This window comes from Canis lupus, chromosome 16, assembly GCF_048164855.1.
Source record: "Canis lupus baileyi chromosome 16, mCanLup2.hap1, whole genome shotgun sequence".
NCBI classification, from domain to species: Eukaryota; Metazoa; Chordata; class Mammalia; order Carnivora; family Canidae; genus Canis; species Canis lupus.
Window position 1 is genome coordinate 48,380,889 of NC_132853.1, and position 16,961 is coordinate 48,397,849.

At 39.6% G+C, this 16,961-nt stretch overlaps 1 protein-coding gene across 7 annotated transcripts in view; it reads left to right on the forward strand.

Annotated features, from left to right (window-relative positions):
- The window catches only part of POLG2 (DNA polymerase gamma 2, accessory subunit), a 40,041-nt gene that overhangs the window by 12,948 nt on the left and 10,132 nt on the right, over positions 1–16,961 (forward strand). For 2 of the 7 annotated variants that reach the window (XM_072781124.1, XM_072781126.1), the window contains exons 6-9: positions 1,267–1,347; positions 2,312–2,412; positions 14,019–14,126; positions 15,185–15,304. In XM_072781124.1, coding sequence (XP_072637225.1) covers positions 1,267–1,347; positions 2,312–2,412; positions 14,019–14,126; positions 15,185–15,266 — 372 coding nt within the window. In that variant the 3' untranslated portion in view covers positions 15,267–15,304. Of the gene's footprint in view, positions 1–1,266; positions 1,348–2,311; positions 2,413–4,371; positions 4,576–14,018; positions 15,146–15,184; positions 15,305–16,961 lie in introns of those variants that run through there. The other 5 variants (XM_072781128.1, XM_072781129.1, XM_072781123.1 and 2 more) reach the window with 4 other exon arrangements.

Sequence of the window (16,961 nt, forward strand, 5' to 3'; positions counted from 1 at the left end):
CATACCCTCTATTTTCTTAGAAAATTAGAAGGCAAGATTATTAGCTTAAAACATGGAGAAGTAGGGGTTTAAGTGGCAAGAATTTATTAATATTTCCCTTAAATGTGAAAGAGAGCTGCCCCAGATCAAAAGTTTCGACATGTTGAGTACTCAACTGGGATTGGAAACCTTGAGTTTGTAATACCACTTTAAATAACTGAATGATTTATTACACTGTGTTCATTTAGCCTGATATTCCTATAAAGAAAGTCACATTATAGAATTGTTCTAAGGCTTGGGATTTATAGGATATATAGCAAATGAGGGATCTTTTCTTTCTCTTATACCCTGTACCCAAACCATCAGCAAAAGCCATTTGATTCTGTCTTCAAAATATATCCTGAATTCGACCATTTCTTACCACTTCTCCTCCCTCCCCACTAGCACTGAGTGGCCCTTTTAAAAGGTACATGTTACTTTTTGTACTCAGAACATTCCACTAAGCTCCTCAGTTCATTTAGAGGAAAAGGCAAAGCCCCTAAAGTGTTTTTTACAAAACCCTTCTGACCTCCTCCTCCACCTGCACAGACCACTTGCTGTTTCTAGAACATGCCAGTGTCTTCCAGCTCAGAACTTTGTCATTTGTTCTCCCCTTTGCCTGAAATGCTCTTTTTCCAGGATCCACAACCACCTTTATAAAGACTTCACTCAAATGTCACCTCCGAGAGGTGACCCACCTTATTTAAAATTGCAAACAGCCTTCTCCAACCCAGCCCTTGCCAGCACTTCCTATCTTCTCCTCCCCCCACTTCTTTTTTAGTACTTCCCACATTCAAATATATTACTTACTTGTTTATTTTCTATTATCCCTACCATTTGTCCCTAGTACCTAAAACAAGGAGCCATTCAAATGTTTGTTGAGTGGATGGATGAATAAGAAGAGTGGTAGGTTTTGGTAAGAGAAAGTTTAAATGATAAGCCCCACAGTTGGGGCTGGGTGGGGAAGGCAGTAATACCAGAAAGGGACATTTTGATTGAGGGAAAATGGAGTTGTCAGAAAACAAGAAAATATCAACTGAACTTATCTCTCCAGAACATTTAAGTGGAGAAATCAATGAGCAGCTTGATATAGCCAGCTGAATACATCATTACATGATTTTTTATGACCTCAGCTAGCTTCCATTTTCACACAAAATCTATTTTAGAATCTCCGTGTTTGTTAAAGTACTTGTGTTAGATTTAAACAAAATGTGCTGTCCTTTTTTTTCCCTCTTTAAATTGCTTTAGGTACTTAAACTTCACCCTTGTTTAGCCCCTGTTAAGGTTGCTTTGGATGTGGGAAGAGGCCCAACAGTGGAACTAAGACAGGTGGGTAAATGAGTTTTAGTGTCATGATTTTAATTATAACCATTATTTCAAATAAATTAGTAGCTTGCCATTTAAATTTGTATTTTGATTCATTTGCTTTTTTAAAAATTTAAATAGCTGCGGATAAATAGTATGGCTTATTATAGATAATTTGAAATATATAAAAGAAGCTGCATACAGTTCAGTGGGTTTTGCTGTTAAAGTTAGGCTTAGTCATAGTTGCATTTTTCAAATGACTATGCATAGTTTTGGTAATTGAATATTTGTACAGATGTCTAGTGAATTATTTCTTGCCCACTTACATGTTTAATTAACACCTTTGATACTTCCTGGTATAAGCACAGGTTCCAGATCTATACCTTATTTTGGTTCTTCTAACCTGTCTGGTCTAATTAAACATTCTTGAGAAAAGCCAGGAGAGTGGTTTTAGTTTCTTTCCAGAAACCCCCTCAGCAGTCATGCTGGGTCCAGGTGACTCAGACCCACCCAGTACCTGAGTGAGGACACTAACAAGATTCACCCAGCTTCCTTCCTTGGGAAGGAAGTGCACTCAGTGGAAGGGAAGGTAGTGATTTAATTTTAATTTCCACTTTTCCCCCTGGGGTTCTGGCCGCCTCCCCAAGATCCTTGTAGGTTTTTCTCTGACAGAATCTGTTTTGGTTTTGTTGATGTTTTGAATGGCAATGATGATGATAATTCTTGTATTTGTTATAAAATTTTCTCTTAGGGAAGATTTGCATTTAGTATTCAGCTTTGAGGTGCTGGATTTCTTCATTTTCAGTGGAAGTATGCAATTTACAAGTGTACAGTATATGAATTGTAAACAATATTGCCACATTGGTAAAAGAATTTATGCCCCATTTTAAGGACTGAAAAAAGTGGTTTGTGGTTTCACAAAAACAGGGTAATCATTCTAGCTACTTTTACTTCCTTCATATTTGAATTGTGTATATTTTTTCCTCAGGTTTGTCAAGGGTTATTTAATGAATTACTAGAAAATGGTATTTCTGTGTGGCCTGGTTATATGGAAACTGTGCAGTCCTCATTGGAACAACTTTATTCAAAGTAAGAATTGTCTTTCTTGTCACTAAGATATGTGATCAGAGTTTTTGATCTTTAGGAGTAACGGAAATTTCTTCTAAATACTCTTTAGGAGTAACGGAAATTTCTTCTAAATACTCTTCTAAGTATATATATATATTTTATATATATATATACATAAAATATATATATATATATATATATGTAAAATACAGTCTAAAATTATTCCTAACTTTCCCGTTTACAGAACCAAGAGTAACGGAAATTTCTTCTAAATACTCTTCTAAGTGTATATATATATATATTTTATATATATATATGTAAAATACAGTCTAAAATTATTCCTAACTTTCCCGTTTACAGAACCATATGCCTCTAGTTAATTGCTACAGCAGGGAACAATATTCATTAGTATATCTAAGTACATATTATATGCAACTTCAAGACTTAATGTTATGTGGTATGTGTACCTGAGTTTCTCATTTTATCAGGGATACAATTGGTATATTGGATGCGTTTATGGAATCAGGATTGAGGGAAAACGAGTGGAGTGCCTTTTCCTTGCCGGTGCTTGGTTCATTCTAAGGCTGAGTGGAAGATAATTCCATCCCCGACAAAGAACAGAGCAGTAGTTTCAATGATGAGCACTTCTGTTCATCTAGTGCTCCATACTGCTACCTGTATTTATCATTCTTAACTCCTTCTTCTTCACCTCCAGTTGATAACTAATTCAACCCTGTCTCCTAAATAGTATCAGATCTATCTTTCTCCATCCTCGCTGCACTACCCATGTTAAAGTCACCAGTGTCCTTTGGCTGGATTGTTTGTTTTTTTTTTTTTTTTTTTTTTTAAGATTCATATATTTATTTATTCATGAGAGACACACAGAGAGAGGCAGAGACATAGACAAAGGGAGAAGCAGGCTCTCCCCATGGGGAGCCCAGTGTGGGACTCGATCCTGAAACCCCTGATCATGCCCTGAGCCGAAGGCAGATGCTCAACAACTGAGCCACCCAGGCATCCCTTTTGGTTGTATTCTTGGAATAATCTCCTGATTGCTCTGTCTCCAGTCTTGCCCCCTGCTATTTCATTAACTTCCATTTTATAAGTAATCAATTCTTCCCTCCTTTGGGCTTATTTTGTTATCTTTAGTAACATTATATTACTAAACACAATGTTGTGTTTAATATCTGTCTTTTGGGTGAAAAGTTGGGAAGCTTTATGTTTTTCTCTTCTCTAGTAACTTGTTAAAATACACCTTTCAGATGATATAAGAGGAAAAATAGGTTTCTATAGATAAAGCAATTAATGGTTTCATTGTATATAAAACAAAGGGATGGTGGTGCTTGAACTCTCCAGTCCTCTTAGTTCTAGAATCTTATCTTTTGAGTCATTAAAGGATAATTGAGTGAACATTATCAAGTTACAGTTGTTTTTTGAATGGTAAAGACTTTGTGGTCCCAGTGTATCTTTAATGAAATATTTATTAAGCACACTTACTATGTTTTTTTTTTTAAGAGGATTTTTTAAAACATTTTTTATTTACTTATTTGAGAAAGAGAGAGGGTCCGCATACACAGGCAAAGAGGGAGAGGGAGAAAATCTCAGACTCCACACTGAGTGTTGAGCACATCATAGGCTCGATCACATGATCCTGAGATCATGACTTGAGCCAAAACCAAGAATCTGAGGTTCATCCCTAATTTCACCCCAAATAATGTGTTGAGGTACCAGTGTTTATTTCTTGGATTTTATTTTCTTTTATGACTTTTTATGTATTACAATAAGAGAGAAACTTTCTGAAAAGTTTATTTTGAATATGGTTCAAAAACTTTAAAAACGTGTTTTTTGGTCCAGCTCTCAAGCCCTGCTTTTGAGTTTTCTGACTCTGGAAAGTGGCTGGATTCTAAAGTAATTAAAGCTGGTAATATGGTGAATTTATAATTGTGCTCATGTATTTTGTTTAACTACTTTTTTCCTTAGATATGATGAAATGAGTATCCTGTTCACAGTTTTGATTACTGAAACTACTTTGGAGAATGGGTTAATACATCTGAGAAATAGAGATACCACAATGAAGGAAATGATGCATATATCCAAAGTAAAAGGCTTTTTAATCAAGTACATATCATCAGCTAAGAATGTATAGCTTTAAATATTTGTGTAATAAATATTCTCCTTTCCTAATTTGACTGTCTTATGTTAAATTTGTTCTTAGCCCCTTTACTCTTATGGACATTTTTGGTGCTTTTAATTAAGTTTTTATTACTTATATTTCTTAATGGATTCCATTCTATCAGAAATATGTTCAGCCAGAGAAACAAAAATTCCATCATACTGGATTAAGCAAATTGTAGTTTGTTTTTCTCATTATAAGAAGTCTAGGGGTAGACTGCCCAGAGCTGGTATAATTGTTTCCTCTAGAGTTAGGGACCCAGGCTCTTGATGCCTGTCTGTTCTACCATCTTTAGTGTGTTGGCTTTAATTTTTATGCTTGCTGCTTTGTGGTCACAAGGTGGCTGCTGTATTTCTAGACTTGTCCACATTCTAGTTAGGAAGAAAGTCAAAGAGCTAACCAGCCAAAATTCTTCCCCTTTTTATTTGTTTTATTTTGCTTTATTTTATTTTTAAAAAGATTTTATTTAGTTATTCATGAGAGACAGAGAGAAGCAGAGACACAGGCAGAGGGAGAAGCAGGCTCCATGCAGGGAGCTTGATGTGGGACTCGATCCCAGGACTCCAGGATCACACCCTGGGCCGAAGGCAGGTACTAAACTGCTGAGCCACCCAGGGATCCCTACTTCCCCTTTTTAATTGGGAAAGTAAAAACTTTCCGAGACATCCCAATCAGAAGGCTCGTTTATATTTCATTGGTCAGAACTGGGTCACCTAGTCATCCCAAGGCCAATCACTGCCTAAGGGAATGAGAATATGATTTATTTGGATCAAACACAACTTAAGCTTTAGGGTTTTGATAGTCTCTTATCCTCTCTTTTATTATCAGGAAAGAAGGAATCTTTATAGAATCTGCCACACGCATGGGGCACCTGGGTGGCTCAGTTGGTTAAGAATCTGCTTTTGGCTCAGGTTATGATCCCAGAATCCTGGGATCAAGTCCCTGCTAAGCAGGGAGCCTGCTTCTCCCTCTGCCTGCTGTCCCCCTACTTGTGCTCTCTCTCTGTCAAATAAATAAATAAAATATTTTTTAAAAATCTGCCACATGTATACTGTCAAATGTTGAAGGTTAACCTAAAACTAAACTTTAAAAAATTAGGACATTTATTGATTTCTGAACAGCAAGAAAAAATAAATGTTAGGTGGCATAATCTAATACTATAGTCTCTTTTGTATCTGGTTCTAATAGATATATTTGAAGGAAATCTTTGAACTTTTATGACCTGGTTATGTTTGTGTTAATTATACTGTCATTACCTGACAAAAATTCCAAACATACGAAGAATAGTATAATTAACTCTTTAAGTGCTTTCACCAAGCACCGGTAACTATCACCTGTGAACATCTTGCCTCATCCTTCCATCAGTTTGAGGCAGATTGCAGCTCTCATTTCATGTGTAAGTGTTTCAGTTAAGTGTCTTTTGTTAACCTTTATCATTCCTAAAAATTAACACTTGGTGATATTAAGGAATTATTGACAATTTCCTTGGATGTGTGATAATGGCATTAGGGCCTTTTAAAAAAAAATCTGATAGACATATACTTAAATATTTTGGAGTGAAATTATATGATATCTGAGACTTGCCTTAAAATTCTCTAGTTTAAAAGTGGTGAAATAGGGGAACCTGGTGGCTCAGTAGTTGAGCATCTGCTTTTGACCCAGGTTGTGATCCCAGGGTCCTGTGACTGAGTCCCTCATCAGGCTCTCTGCGGTAGCCTGCTTCTCCCTCTGCCTATGTCTCTCCCTCTCTGTGTGTGTCTCATGAATAAATAAATCAAATCTTTTAAAAAATAAAATAAAAATGGTAAAATATAGATTAAAAAACAATAGTATTTCTGAGTTGTTGAAGCTGGGTGATGGGTACATGATGGTCCATTGTATTTTGTGTGTGTTTGAAAATTTTCATGATAAAAAGTTTTTAAAAACCAATTATTTAATAATCAGATATCTTTTCAGTTGTCTCATAATTTCTTAAAATTGTTTGAAGTTGATGGTTAGGTCTTTTAATCTCAAGCTCGCTCTCTTTTTTTTTTAAGAAATTGGGCTGTTTATTACAGTGTTTGTCACTCTTTGGATTTTGCTTATTGCATCCCCATGATGGTTTAACCTGTTTCTCTCTATATATAATTTCCTATGGATTTGGAAGTTGAATCCAAAGCCTTGATCAGTTTCAAGTTTAATTCTGGGAAACAAGATTTTTCTTAGGTTGTTGTATTCTCCCATCAGGTGGAGTAATGCCTGGTAGGTTTTCTTTGGGGATGCTAGCAATCATTGATCAGTGCTTAGGTCAGTCAGTTCGTTAGAGCTGACAAAACGGTGATATTCTGATTCTTCATTAACTAGAATACTTCTGTGAAGAAAAACATCTATTACTTGCATAGAGGTATGAGAGAGGTAGGATAAATGCAGATTTGAAGTTGTTCTCTTTGATGTTCAAATTGTCCTATCTTTAGCCAGTGGGAGCCTCTTAGAGTTGGCTTGGAGTCCTTTTGACAACTTAGTAGTCTTTGATAGCTTCCTTTGTATCTAATGTCTTACACAGAGATATATATTTCAGAGTTTCTCTAAGAAGCCCTGGTTCCTTTTAATGGAAAACAGTATTTGGAAGCTGTATCTGGGTACTGGGGCTGCTCATTGTTAGAAGGTGATCTTTGTTTCTAGGCCTTTTCAGTGTTCAGTACTAGCAAATACGTAAGTGTGTTTGTGTATTTCCCCCTGAATTAAAAAAGTCATGAATCCACACCAATACTTTATATTCAAATTCAAGACTGCAGTGTGTGTGTGTGTGTTAATTAGCTTTGTCGAGATAAAATTTATTTCAATATATTTACTTACTTTAAATGTATAAATGATGAGTTTTTACAAATGTGTAACCACCACAGTGACAATAGAGAACATTTCTTGTCACCCAAAAAATGTCCCCTCCTGCCTTTTTAGGACTGCAGGGTTTTTACTGAATCTCTTTTATCATGTATCTGTATTTCTTCTCATTCCAAAACCCCAGTTCTCAAGAATACTGAGGGTGATGATAAAATTAGAAAGCCATGCCCCACAACTGCTCATTTGCTTGATCTCATCTTCATTATGGCAGTCTCAGAATTGCCGGACCAGTATGACCACTGTATGTCTACTTAAAAGTTTACATTTCAGAGGTACCTGGGTGGCTCAGTCAGTTAGTTAAGCAGCCTGCTCTTCATTTCAGGTCAGGTCATGACCTCAGGGTGGCGAGATTGATCCCCACATCCAGCTCTGCACTCAGCAGGGAATCTGCTTGTCCCTCTCCCTTTTCCCTGCTACCACTCACATATGTTCTCTCACTTTCAAATAAAATCTTTCTAAAAATTTAAATTTCATTTTTGGAGTTTGGGGCTCAATATTTAAAGTTTTAAAGCATTTTTCTCTTTTTTTAAAAAGTGAACTCATTTTTTAAAAATATTTATTTATTTGTGAGAAAGAGAGTGAGCAAGAGTAGGGTGGGGGCAGAGGCAGAAGCAGACTCCCTGCTGAGCAGGGACTCCCAACGTGGGGCTTGATCCCAGGACTCCGGGATCATGACCCGAACAAAAGGCAGACTTTCAACCAACTGAGCCACCCAGGTGCCCTTTAAAGCATTTTTCTAAAGAAAACCCCAGTCCTGCCCACGGCTACTTTTATTTAGGTACCTTGTCTTCTTAGAAGCCTCAGCCTTCATGGAAGGATTGTATTCCTGGTCTGACTGCAGATTGTATCCGCAGTAACTGCTAAGGCATCTGCAGTATTTAGCAACTTGGAATGTTGACACTGCAGGTGAGGTCAGTGATACTTATGGAGGTTTATCCAGATTAGATGTATCTAGCTGGAGTTCTACATCGGAATCTCCTCTAGCGCTTGTTTTTTTTTGTTTTTAAAGATTATTTATTTGAGGGATCCCTGGGTGGCGCAGCGGTTTAGCGCCTGCCTTTGACCCAGGGCACGATCCTGGAGACACGGGATCGAATCCCACGTTGGGCTCCCGGTGCATGGAGCCTGCTTTTCCCTCTGCCTGTGTCTCTGCCTCTCTCTCTCTCTGTGTCTATCATGAATAAATAAATAAAATCTTTTAAAAAAAAATAAATAAAGATTATTTATTTGAGAAAGAGCATACAAGCCGGAGAGGAGCAGAATCCTCTCCCTGGGAGGAGCAGAATCCTCCGGAGGGAGGGAGAGAGAATCTCAGGCAGACTCCCTGCTGAGTGCAGAGCACAGCACAGGGCTCAATCTTAGCCCCCTGAGATCAAGAGCTAAGCCAAAATCAAGTTGGTTGTTCAAATGACTGAGCCACCCAGGCACCCCAATCCTGTGGAACTTTTTAAATATACTTGAGCCCTATTTACTGGTAACAGTCTCTGACAGTGGGGCTCACACAAGTATATTTTTGAAACTTACAGGTGATTTCTGATGTTCACCCAGGAATAATCGCCATTAAATTTATCAGAGAGCTGCATGCCTGGGTGGTATGGTTTTGATAGATTTTCCCTCCAATCCAGTTTTTATTGTTATTTTTTTTCAATCCAGGTTGTTTTTAATAAAGTTTCTTACCAAATACCCTTCTTAGGTATTAAATGACTCCAATATATATTGAAAGATGTCATTAGAAATAGTTCTATGAAACTCATTATTGATTTAGCCATAAGAGTGTTCTTTTTTTTTTTTTAAGTTTATTTATTTGAGAGAGAGATGTGGGCATGTGTACAAGTGGAAGAGGGCAGAGAAAGAAGGAAAAAGAATCCCAAGCAGACTCAGCACTGAGTGCAGAGCCCGCTGCAAGGCTTGATCTCACAAGCCTGAGATGATGAGCAGAAACCAAGAGTCGGAGGCTTAACTTACTGAGCTACCCGGGTGTCCCTGCTGTAAGAGTGTTCTTAAAGGCCTTTTTTTTTTTTTTTTTTTTTTTTTTTTGAAGGCTTTTGTTTGCTGTTATAGCACATCTTCCTGTAAGGAAGCATGGGAGAGTTTTCTCTCAGATAGTGTACTTCTCCTGGCCTGTTATTATATGTGTTATCTATTTGTTCATTTTATTCATTCAAAAAGGCTTTTTGAGCACCTAACTCACAGGGACTGTAGGTATTGGGGATGTAGTGATGAACAAGATAGAAGAGGCCTTTCTAGTAGACAGGTGGGGACAGCCACTAAGCAGGTAGGCACATGGACAATAACAGGTAATTTCAGATAGTGTTGTAGGTAATAGAATTATGTGCTAGATCATGTACTTTGCATAAGTGGTCAAAGAAGCTCAGAGTATGTGACCTTCAAACAGGCTGAATGATGCAAAGGACCCAGATGTGTGAAGATCTGGGGTAGCACATCCTGGGGGGAGGGACTAGCGAGTGCCAAGATCATTAGGATGGAAAAGGTGTGGAGTGATCGAGGAGCAGAAAAGAGGCCAGAGGATGCTGGAGTAAGTGAGCAGAGGTGAGATGAGTAGTGGATGGGATCAGACAGGGTCAGGACCCACATCACTTGGAGCCATGGCAGCCATAGCAAGTCTTCTGGAAGCCACTGAGGCAGGAGGGGATGGCTTAAATAAATAAAGGACATACTGTTATTTTGAAAGGATCGCTGTAGAATGGAATGTAGAAGAGCAGAAGAGAAGCAGGGAGACCTGTTAAGGAACGCTGACAGGTGATGGTGGCCAGGACAAGCAGACGGCAGTACCCTTCTTAGGCCTGCAAGAGGAACCCCCTGTACTGGGCCCTGTCTTCGAGCATTCTGCTCTGGCCCTTCGTCTGCGTCCTTCCCAATGGGATGTTTGAGGCGCCAAGGAGGCATGCTTGGAGATCATTGTAGTCCTTAGGTGGCTAATTTTTATAACCTGCAAATCAGTTAACAACCTCTGGTAGATAGTATTGGGGAAAGGTCAAGGGCATAGTCCATGTCCCTCGAGGGTGGGAAGGAGAGAGAAGGAAACTGAACTTCAGGCATCACAGAACTACTGTTGATCATTCCTCTGGTTAGGTCTCCCCTTTATATCCTTCCTGAGAAGCATCACTGAGAAAAGGCAGTTAGAAGGGACAGCTGGTCATCCCAACAAGGCTTTTGTGCTGCTCCGGTGTTAACCCTGCAGGTACCATCTTTTCCCAATTTTCTCTTGGATTATTGGTGGGAGTTTTTTCCCCAATAATTTATAATAGCTTATGGAACTTCAAACTTTATCTGAGATGGTGGGTTCAAAATATTTGCCCTAGTTATGCTCTTGGCTTAGCTTATGATTTTTAAATGTAATTTTTAAATGAGTCATATAATTAAAGAATCCTTTATGTCTTCTGAATTGTGAGTCATACCTAGAAAAGTCTTCCCCTCTTAAAGATTATTTTTAAATTCCTCCTGTTTTCTTCTGGCACTTCTATGGCTTCATTTTTGGGTATTTTAATATTTGATCTATCTGACTTTATTTTGTTGTAGAGAATGAAGTAGGGGGTCCAAATTTTTATTGTGATTCTCAAGTTTTTACAGTATGTTGAATGATCCATCTTTTCCCCACTGACTTAAAATGCCATATTTTTTCATATACTGAATTCCCATGTGTGTTTAGATTTATATCTAGACTTTTTATTCCATTCCACTGTTCTACTTGTTCAGTACTATGTATGCCAATATCACACTTTAAACATCATGGTAGCTTTATAATGTTTCTAAACCTCACACACACCTCTCTCCCTCTCCCCCTGCTTTCTGTCATTTATGTTTTCTATATGCTTCTTGAATCCTCTACTCTTTATCTGTGTTCACTTTTCTTTTTTCTTTTCTTGAAGATTTTATTTATTTATACATGAGAGACACAGGCAGAGGGAGAAGCAGACTTCCTGCAGGGAGCCTGATGCAGGACTCAATCCCAGGACCCGAGGATCACATCCTGAGCCAAAGGCAGACACTCAACCACTTAGCCACCCAGGTGTCCCTGTGTTCAGTTTTCTTGTTCAAGTACATTGTGTAGTTCTTTCAGTGAAAACATGATGGAAAAACCTCCTTCTCAGTCTTTGTCTTAAAACATCTTTAGTTCACCCTCAATCTTGATTGAAATTTTGGCTAATGTGGAAGATATATTGAGTGGCTCTCTCTCAAACTCATCATAACCCTTCTTCTACTTGGCGGCGTCGGAGACCTAAAAACATTACCATTCCCTTACTGCCAGGGTAGGTATGGTGGTGAATATCTTCCAATTGGATGCGTGTGCATGGGATTTAGAAAGTACAACAGAGTTAGTGATTGTCATGAGAAGCAAGTAACTAAGGTGGTAGAGTTCCACACTCCGTGTCTGACCTCCAGTTTCTGAGCCTGAGGCTATGGTGACAGAGGCAACAATGGTAACAGTAACGGCAGTAGCTTACTGGTCTCCAGATTGTAAGAAAATCTACAGGTAAATTATTAAAGTTGAAGAGAGTTTAGTGAAGTTGCTAAGGGATACACAATCAAGCTCAATAATATTGATTGTGTCTATATATCAGCAACATAAAATAAAAACACAACTTATCATAGCATCAAAATATCAAGTACCTAGAAATCTAACAGAAGATATATAAGATGTTTATGCAGGAAATGATAAAACACTCGAGAGAATTAAGACATACACAGTGAGATATTTGTAATTTGGAAGACCCATTATTCTAAAAATGTTAATAGTTCCCCCCCCATTGATCTATAAATTTAATGCAATATCAATCAAAGTCCCTATAAGATTCAGCGGTTTTTTTTCCTTTAAAAAAATGAAAAGCTGAGTCTTTTTTTTGTTTAAAAGCTGACTCTAAAACTTAATTGGAAATGCAAAAAGGTCAAGAATAGCCAAGACATTCTTAAAAAGAACAAGTTGGGAAATTTTCCTTTTCCAGTTATCAAAACTTATTTAAAAGAGTATGGTTGGGGATCCCTGGGTGGCTCAGCAGTTTGGCGACCGCCTTCAGCCCAGGGCATGATCCTGGAGTCCTGGGATCGAGTCCCACTTCAGGCTCCCTGCAGAGAGCCCGCTTCTCCCTCTGCCTATGCCTCTCTCTCTCTCTCTCTGTGTGTGTGTCTCGTGAATAAATAAATCTTAAAAAATATTTAAAAAATAAATCCAAGTGATCTATAAATAGAAAAATGTGTTCAACCTTGCTAGTCTCAGGGAAATGCAAATTAAAACCACAATGAGGGCACCCCTGGTGGCTCAGCGGTTTGGCGCCTGCCTTCGGCCCAGGGTGTGATCCTGGAGACCTGGGACCAAGTCCCACGTCGGGCTCCCTGCATGGAGCCTGCTTCTCCCTCTGCCTGTGTCTCTGCCTCTCTCTCTCTCTCTCTCTCTCTCTCTCTCTCTCCCCCTCCCTCTCTCTCTCTCTGTGTGTCTCATGAACAAATAAAATCTTTTTAAAAAATAAAATCACGGGATCCCTGGGTGGCGCAGCGGTTTAGCGCCTGCCTTTGGCCCAGGGCGCGATCCTGGAGACCCGGGATCGAATCCCACATCGGGCTCCCGGTGCATGGAGCCTGCTTCTCCCTCTGCCTGTGTCTCTGCCTCTCTCTCTCTCTCTCTCTCTCTCTCTGTGACTATCATAAATAAATAAAAAAAAATTTAAAAAAATAAAAAATAAAAAAAAAATAAAATCACAATGAGATATCATGATATGCCCACAAGAATTGTTAAATTAAAATGACAGTGCTAGTGTTGAAGATGTAGGGGAATGGAAGCTCTCATACTGCTCAAGGGAATGAAAAGGGGATAGGACCACTTAGGAAAATATCATGGCATCATCTACTTAGATTGAGGATAAACCCCATGACCCATTGTATTCCTACACATATTCAACATAATTGCATGCACTTGGGAAGCAGCAGACATGTTCTTAGCTGAAGAGTGGTCATAGCCACATTATTTGTAATAGCCCCAAACTGGCAACAGCCCAAATATCTGTCAGCCATAAAATAGATAAATTATGGTATATTCAAACAATGGAATGCTATTTAGTAATGGAATACATAATTACAACTACATGCACCAACGTGGATAAATCTCACAAATAAAATGTTGAGCAAAAAAAGCCCAACACAAGAATAAATGCTCTATGATTCCATTTATATTAAACTCAAAAACAGGCAAAAATACAATGTTCATATGCATACTTGGTGGTTCAGGAATGCAATAAAGAAAAGCAAAGAATTAATTCCCATAAATGAGTAGTGAAGGTAGGGAAGGGAGGGTTTTGAGTAGGAAGAGGCATGCAGAGGGCCTCCCGGGTGGCTGGCAGTGTTCTCTTGGTCTAACTTATTACACAGCACATATCTATTTTTACACATTTTCACATAACATGTGCTCTATTTCACAACAACAAAAAACAAAGAATATATGGATTTGAAAAAGAACCAAAGTGAAGCTTAAACAGACATGAAAAAAAAAATGTAGCTATTGAAATGAAAACTCAGTAAATCTTTTCCTCCTCTTCCCTTCCTGAACAATTCCATCCAAAAGCCTGACCGTCTGTGTAGGGGATAAAGTAGAATGGGAAGCCACAGGAAGTTGCAGCTGGGTGAGGAGTGAGCCTAAGTACACAAGGCACTTAACAGCACCTGGACCCTGGTACGTGCTCCACGTGTGGCAGTTATTATTGTCGTTACAAAGGAATTCTTGGGAGATGGAGTACCCGCCACCTCTGTATCTTGTGTCACATCCCCTGAGCCTCACCTCTGATTCCAGCTGCCTCTGAGACTTCACTCACTTTGTGTTGACAACTTCTTGTTTCAAGTGTACAACACATGCCACTCATTTTCTGTCCTGGTGCTTTGCAGTAAGATGCCAGTGGAAGCCCATGTGGAATGTCCATATACACAGCCTAGAAGTGGGGGAGGCATCACCTCCTGGGACAACCCTCAGTCAATAGGGGTGGAAGCCAATGGAGAGGTCCTCAAGGACAGTTTGGAGAGACATTTTCTCATTGCTCCGAAGGTTCCAAGTGGGATCAAGCCCCAGTTGCCCATAGAAGGGCCCAACTCAACAGTATGCCCTGGTACTGGCTCTTCCTTCAGTCCCTTACACTTGTTCCCGCAGGTCACTTCTCAGATAAATTATTTGCACTGAAGGCCTTATGTCAGGCTTTGCTTTCAGGGCTAGCCCAGGATAAGACAGGGTATCAGAAGACCTTAGAAAGCAGCCCTGGGAAATGGAATTACTGCTTGGATGGATAGCAACAGGCGATGTTCTAAGGGGTAGTGAGGAGGGTGGTGATAACCACTACAGCCATAGCTTCACAATTACTTTACAATTACTAAGACCTTCCCCTACAGTGGGGAAGGAGGCTGAGTATGCAGTGGCTTTAGCACTTTCAAAGGCATGGGGCAATGGTAATTATATGGATTGTGGAGTTGGTTGGCTTCTACTAACTGCTTTAAAAGCTTTGCAAGGAGAAAATGAAAGGCTATTGATTCAGGGCATGCTGTGAAACTTAGAGGCATTTCTGGACTTTAAAACTTCAGAAGGTCTTAACTGGATCAAATCCAATTACCATTATGGTCTGGAGCTTGCTAGCCCCTCCCCAACCCTGTGTTGACTTTTCCTCTTGTTTCACGGCCCTGCCCCCAACTCCTGCTGTCTGAGGTCACCTGCCATATAGGCTACCTGCATCTAAGTCCTTGTTTCAGGCTCTGCTTCAGGAGGGAATTCAAGACAGAAGAAGCAGCCAATGGTGACCAAGTTACCAACTTTATGGCCTCAAAGACTTAAAGATTTTTAAGGGGAGCAGCCAATTCGTATGCCTCAATGTAAGTATCATACCTCAAATAACTAGCCTTTTTTGAATTATTATGTACCTGGCCCTGTTCCAAGACCTTTACATTGATTACCTGAGTTAATTCTCATGGCAGCCCTATAATGCAGTTATTATTTACCCCCCTTTCTCTGCCCCCCAAAAGAAAAAAAACTGAAACACTTAACTTATCCAGAGTCACACAATTAAGACATAACTGAGCCTAAATTATGCTCAGTCTGTCTGACTCTGGAACCCTTACTTTTTTAATCTCTATGACACACTGATTCCCTCCCAAATAAAAATGTCAACGGAGGGTGCCTAGGTGGCTCAGTCAGTTAAGCATCTGCCTTCAGCTCAGATGATCATGATCCTGGGGTCCTGAAATCAAGCCCTGCATTGTACTCACTGCTCAGTGGGGAGAGCTTCTCCCTCTGCCCCATGCCCCTGCTGGTGCTGTCTCTCAATTTTTTTTAAAAAATTTTATTTATTTATTCATGAGAGACACAGAGAGAATGGCAGAGACATAGAGGGAGAAGCAGGCTCCTCACAGGAAGCCTGATACGGGACTTGATCCCTGCACCCGGGATCATGCCCTGAGCTGAAAGCAGACACTCAATTGCTGAGCCACCCAGGCGTCCCTCTCTCTCAAATTTTTAAAAGTCTTTAAAAAAATGTCAGCAGAGAAAGGGCAGAAATTATGCTCATGAATGCTGCTTTATGGCAACAAAATCCTCAAATTAATCTGGATCTGTGTGCGTTGTATCCCTTCCCACCCTAAAGAGGCATTCCCATGGCCAGTGCTTCTGCTGATCTTTGCTAGGATTTAACTCCCAGTTCAACCACTACTACTAAGCTATGAGTGACCTTGTAAAATTACTTAACCCATCTGAATCTAAGAAACAAATATTGCCCTTGTAGGATATTATATAGTTAGTGTCTAATCAGTAGCTATGATTTTTCTAGTTAGAGATCCACTGTTGGGAACAATTAAGACCGGTTCAGGCAACCCCCAGAAGAAGAGCAGAGCAGAAAAGTTTTGGCCAAGTTGTTTTGTTTGTCTAGAGCCCTTCAAATGCCTCTTTGCTTTTATTGGACTTTACTAATAACTCCTAGGATGAGAGATTTAAACTAGATACAATTTGACCTCTGAGGTGGTCTGAATGGTGGCTCCCCAAAAAGGAAAGTCCAGGGCAGCCCAGGTGGCTCAGCGGTTTAGTGCTGCCTGTGGCCCAGGGTGTGATCCTTAGTCTGAGGATCAAGTCCCACGTCTGGCTCCCTGCATGGAGCCTGCTTCTCCCTCTGCCTGTGTCTCTGCCAATCTCTCTCTCTGTCTCTCATGAATAAATAAATAAAATCTTAAAAAAAAGGGGGGGGGGCGGGGAATCCCTAGGTGGCTCAGGGGTTTAGCGCCTGCCTTTGGCCCAGGATGATCCTGAAGTCCCAGGATCGAGTCCCACGTTGGGCTCCCAGCATGGAGCCTGCTTCTCCCTCTACCTGTGTCTGCCTCTCTCTCTCTCTCTCTCTATGTCTATCATGAATAAATAAATACAATCTTTAAAAATTAATTAATTAATTGATTAATTAATTAAAAACTAAGTCCATGTCCTAACTCTTACAAACTGTGAATGTCACCTTATTTGAATAAAGGTCTTTGCAGGGGCACCTGGGTT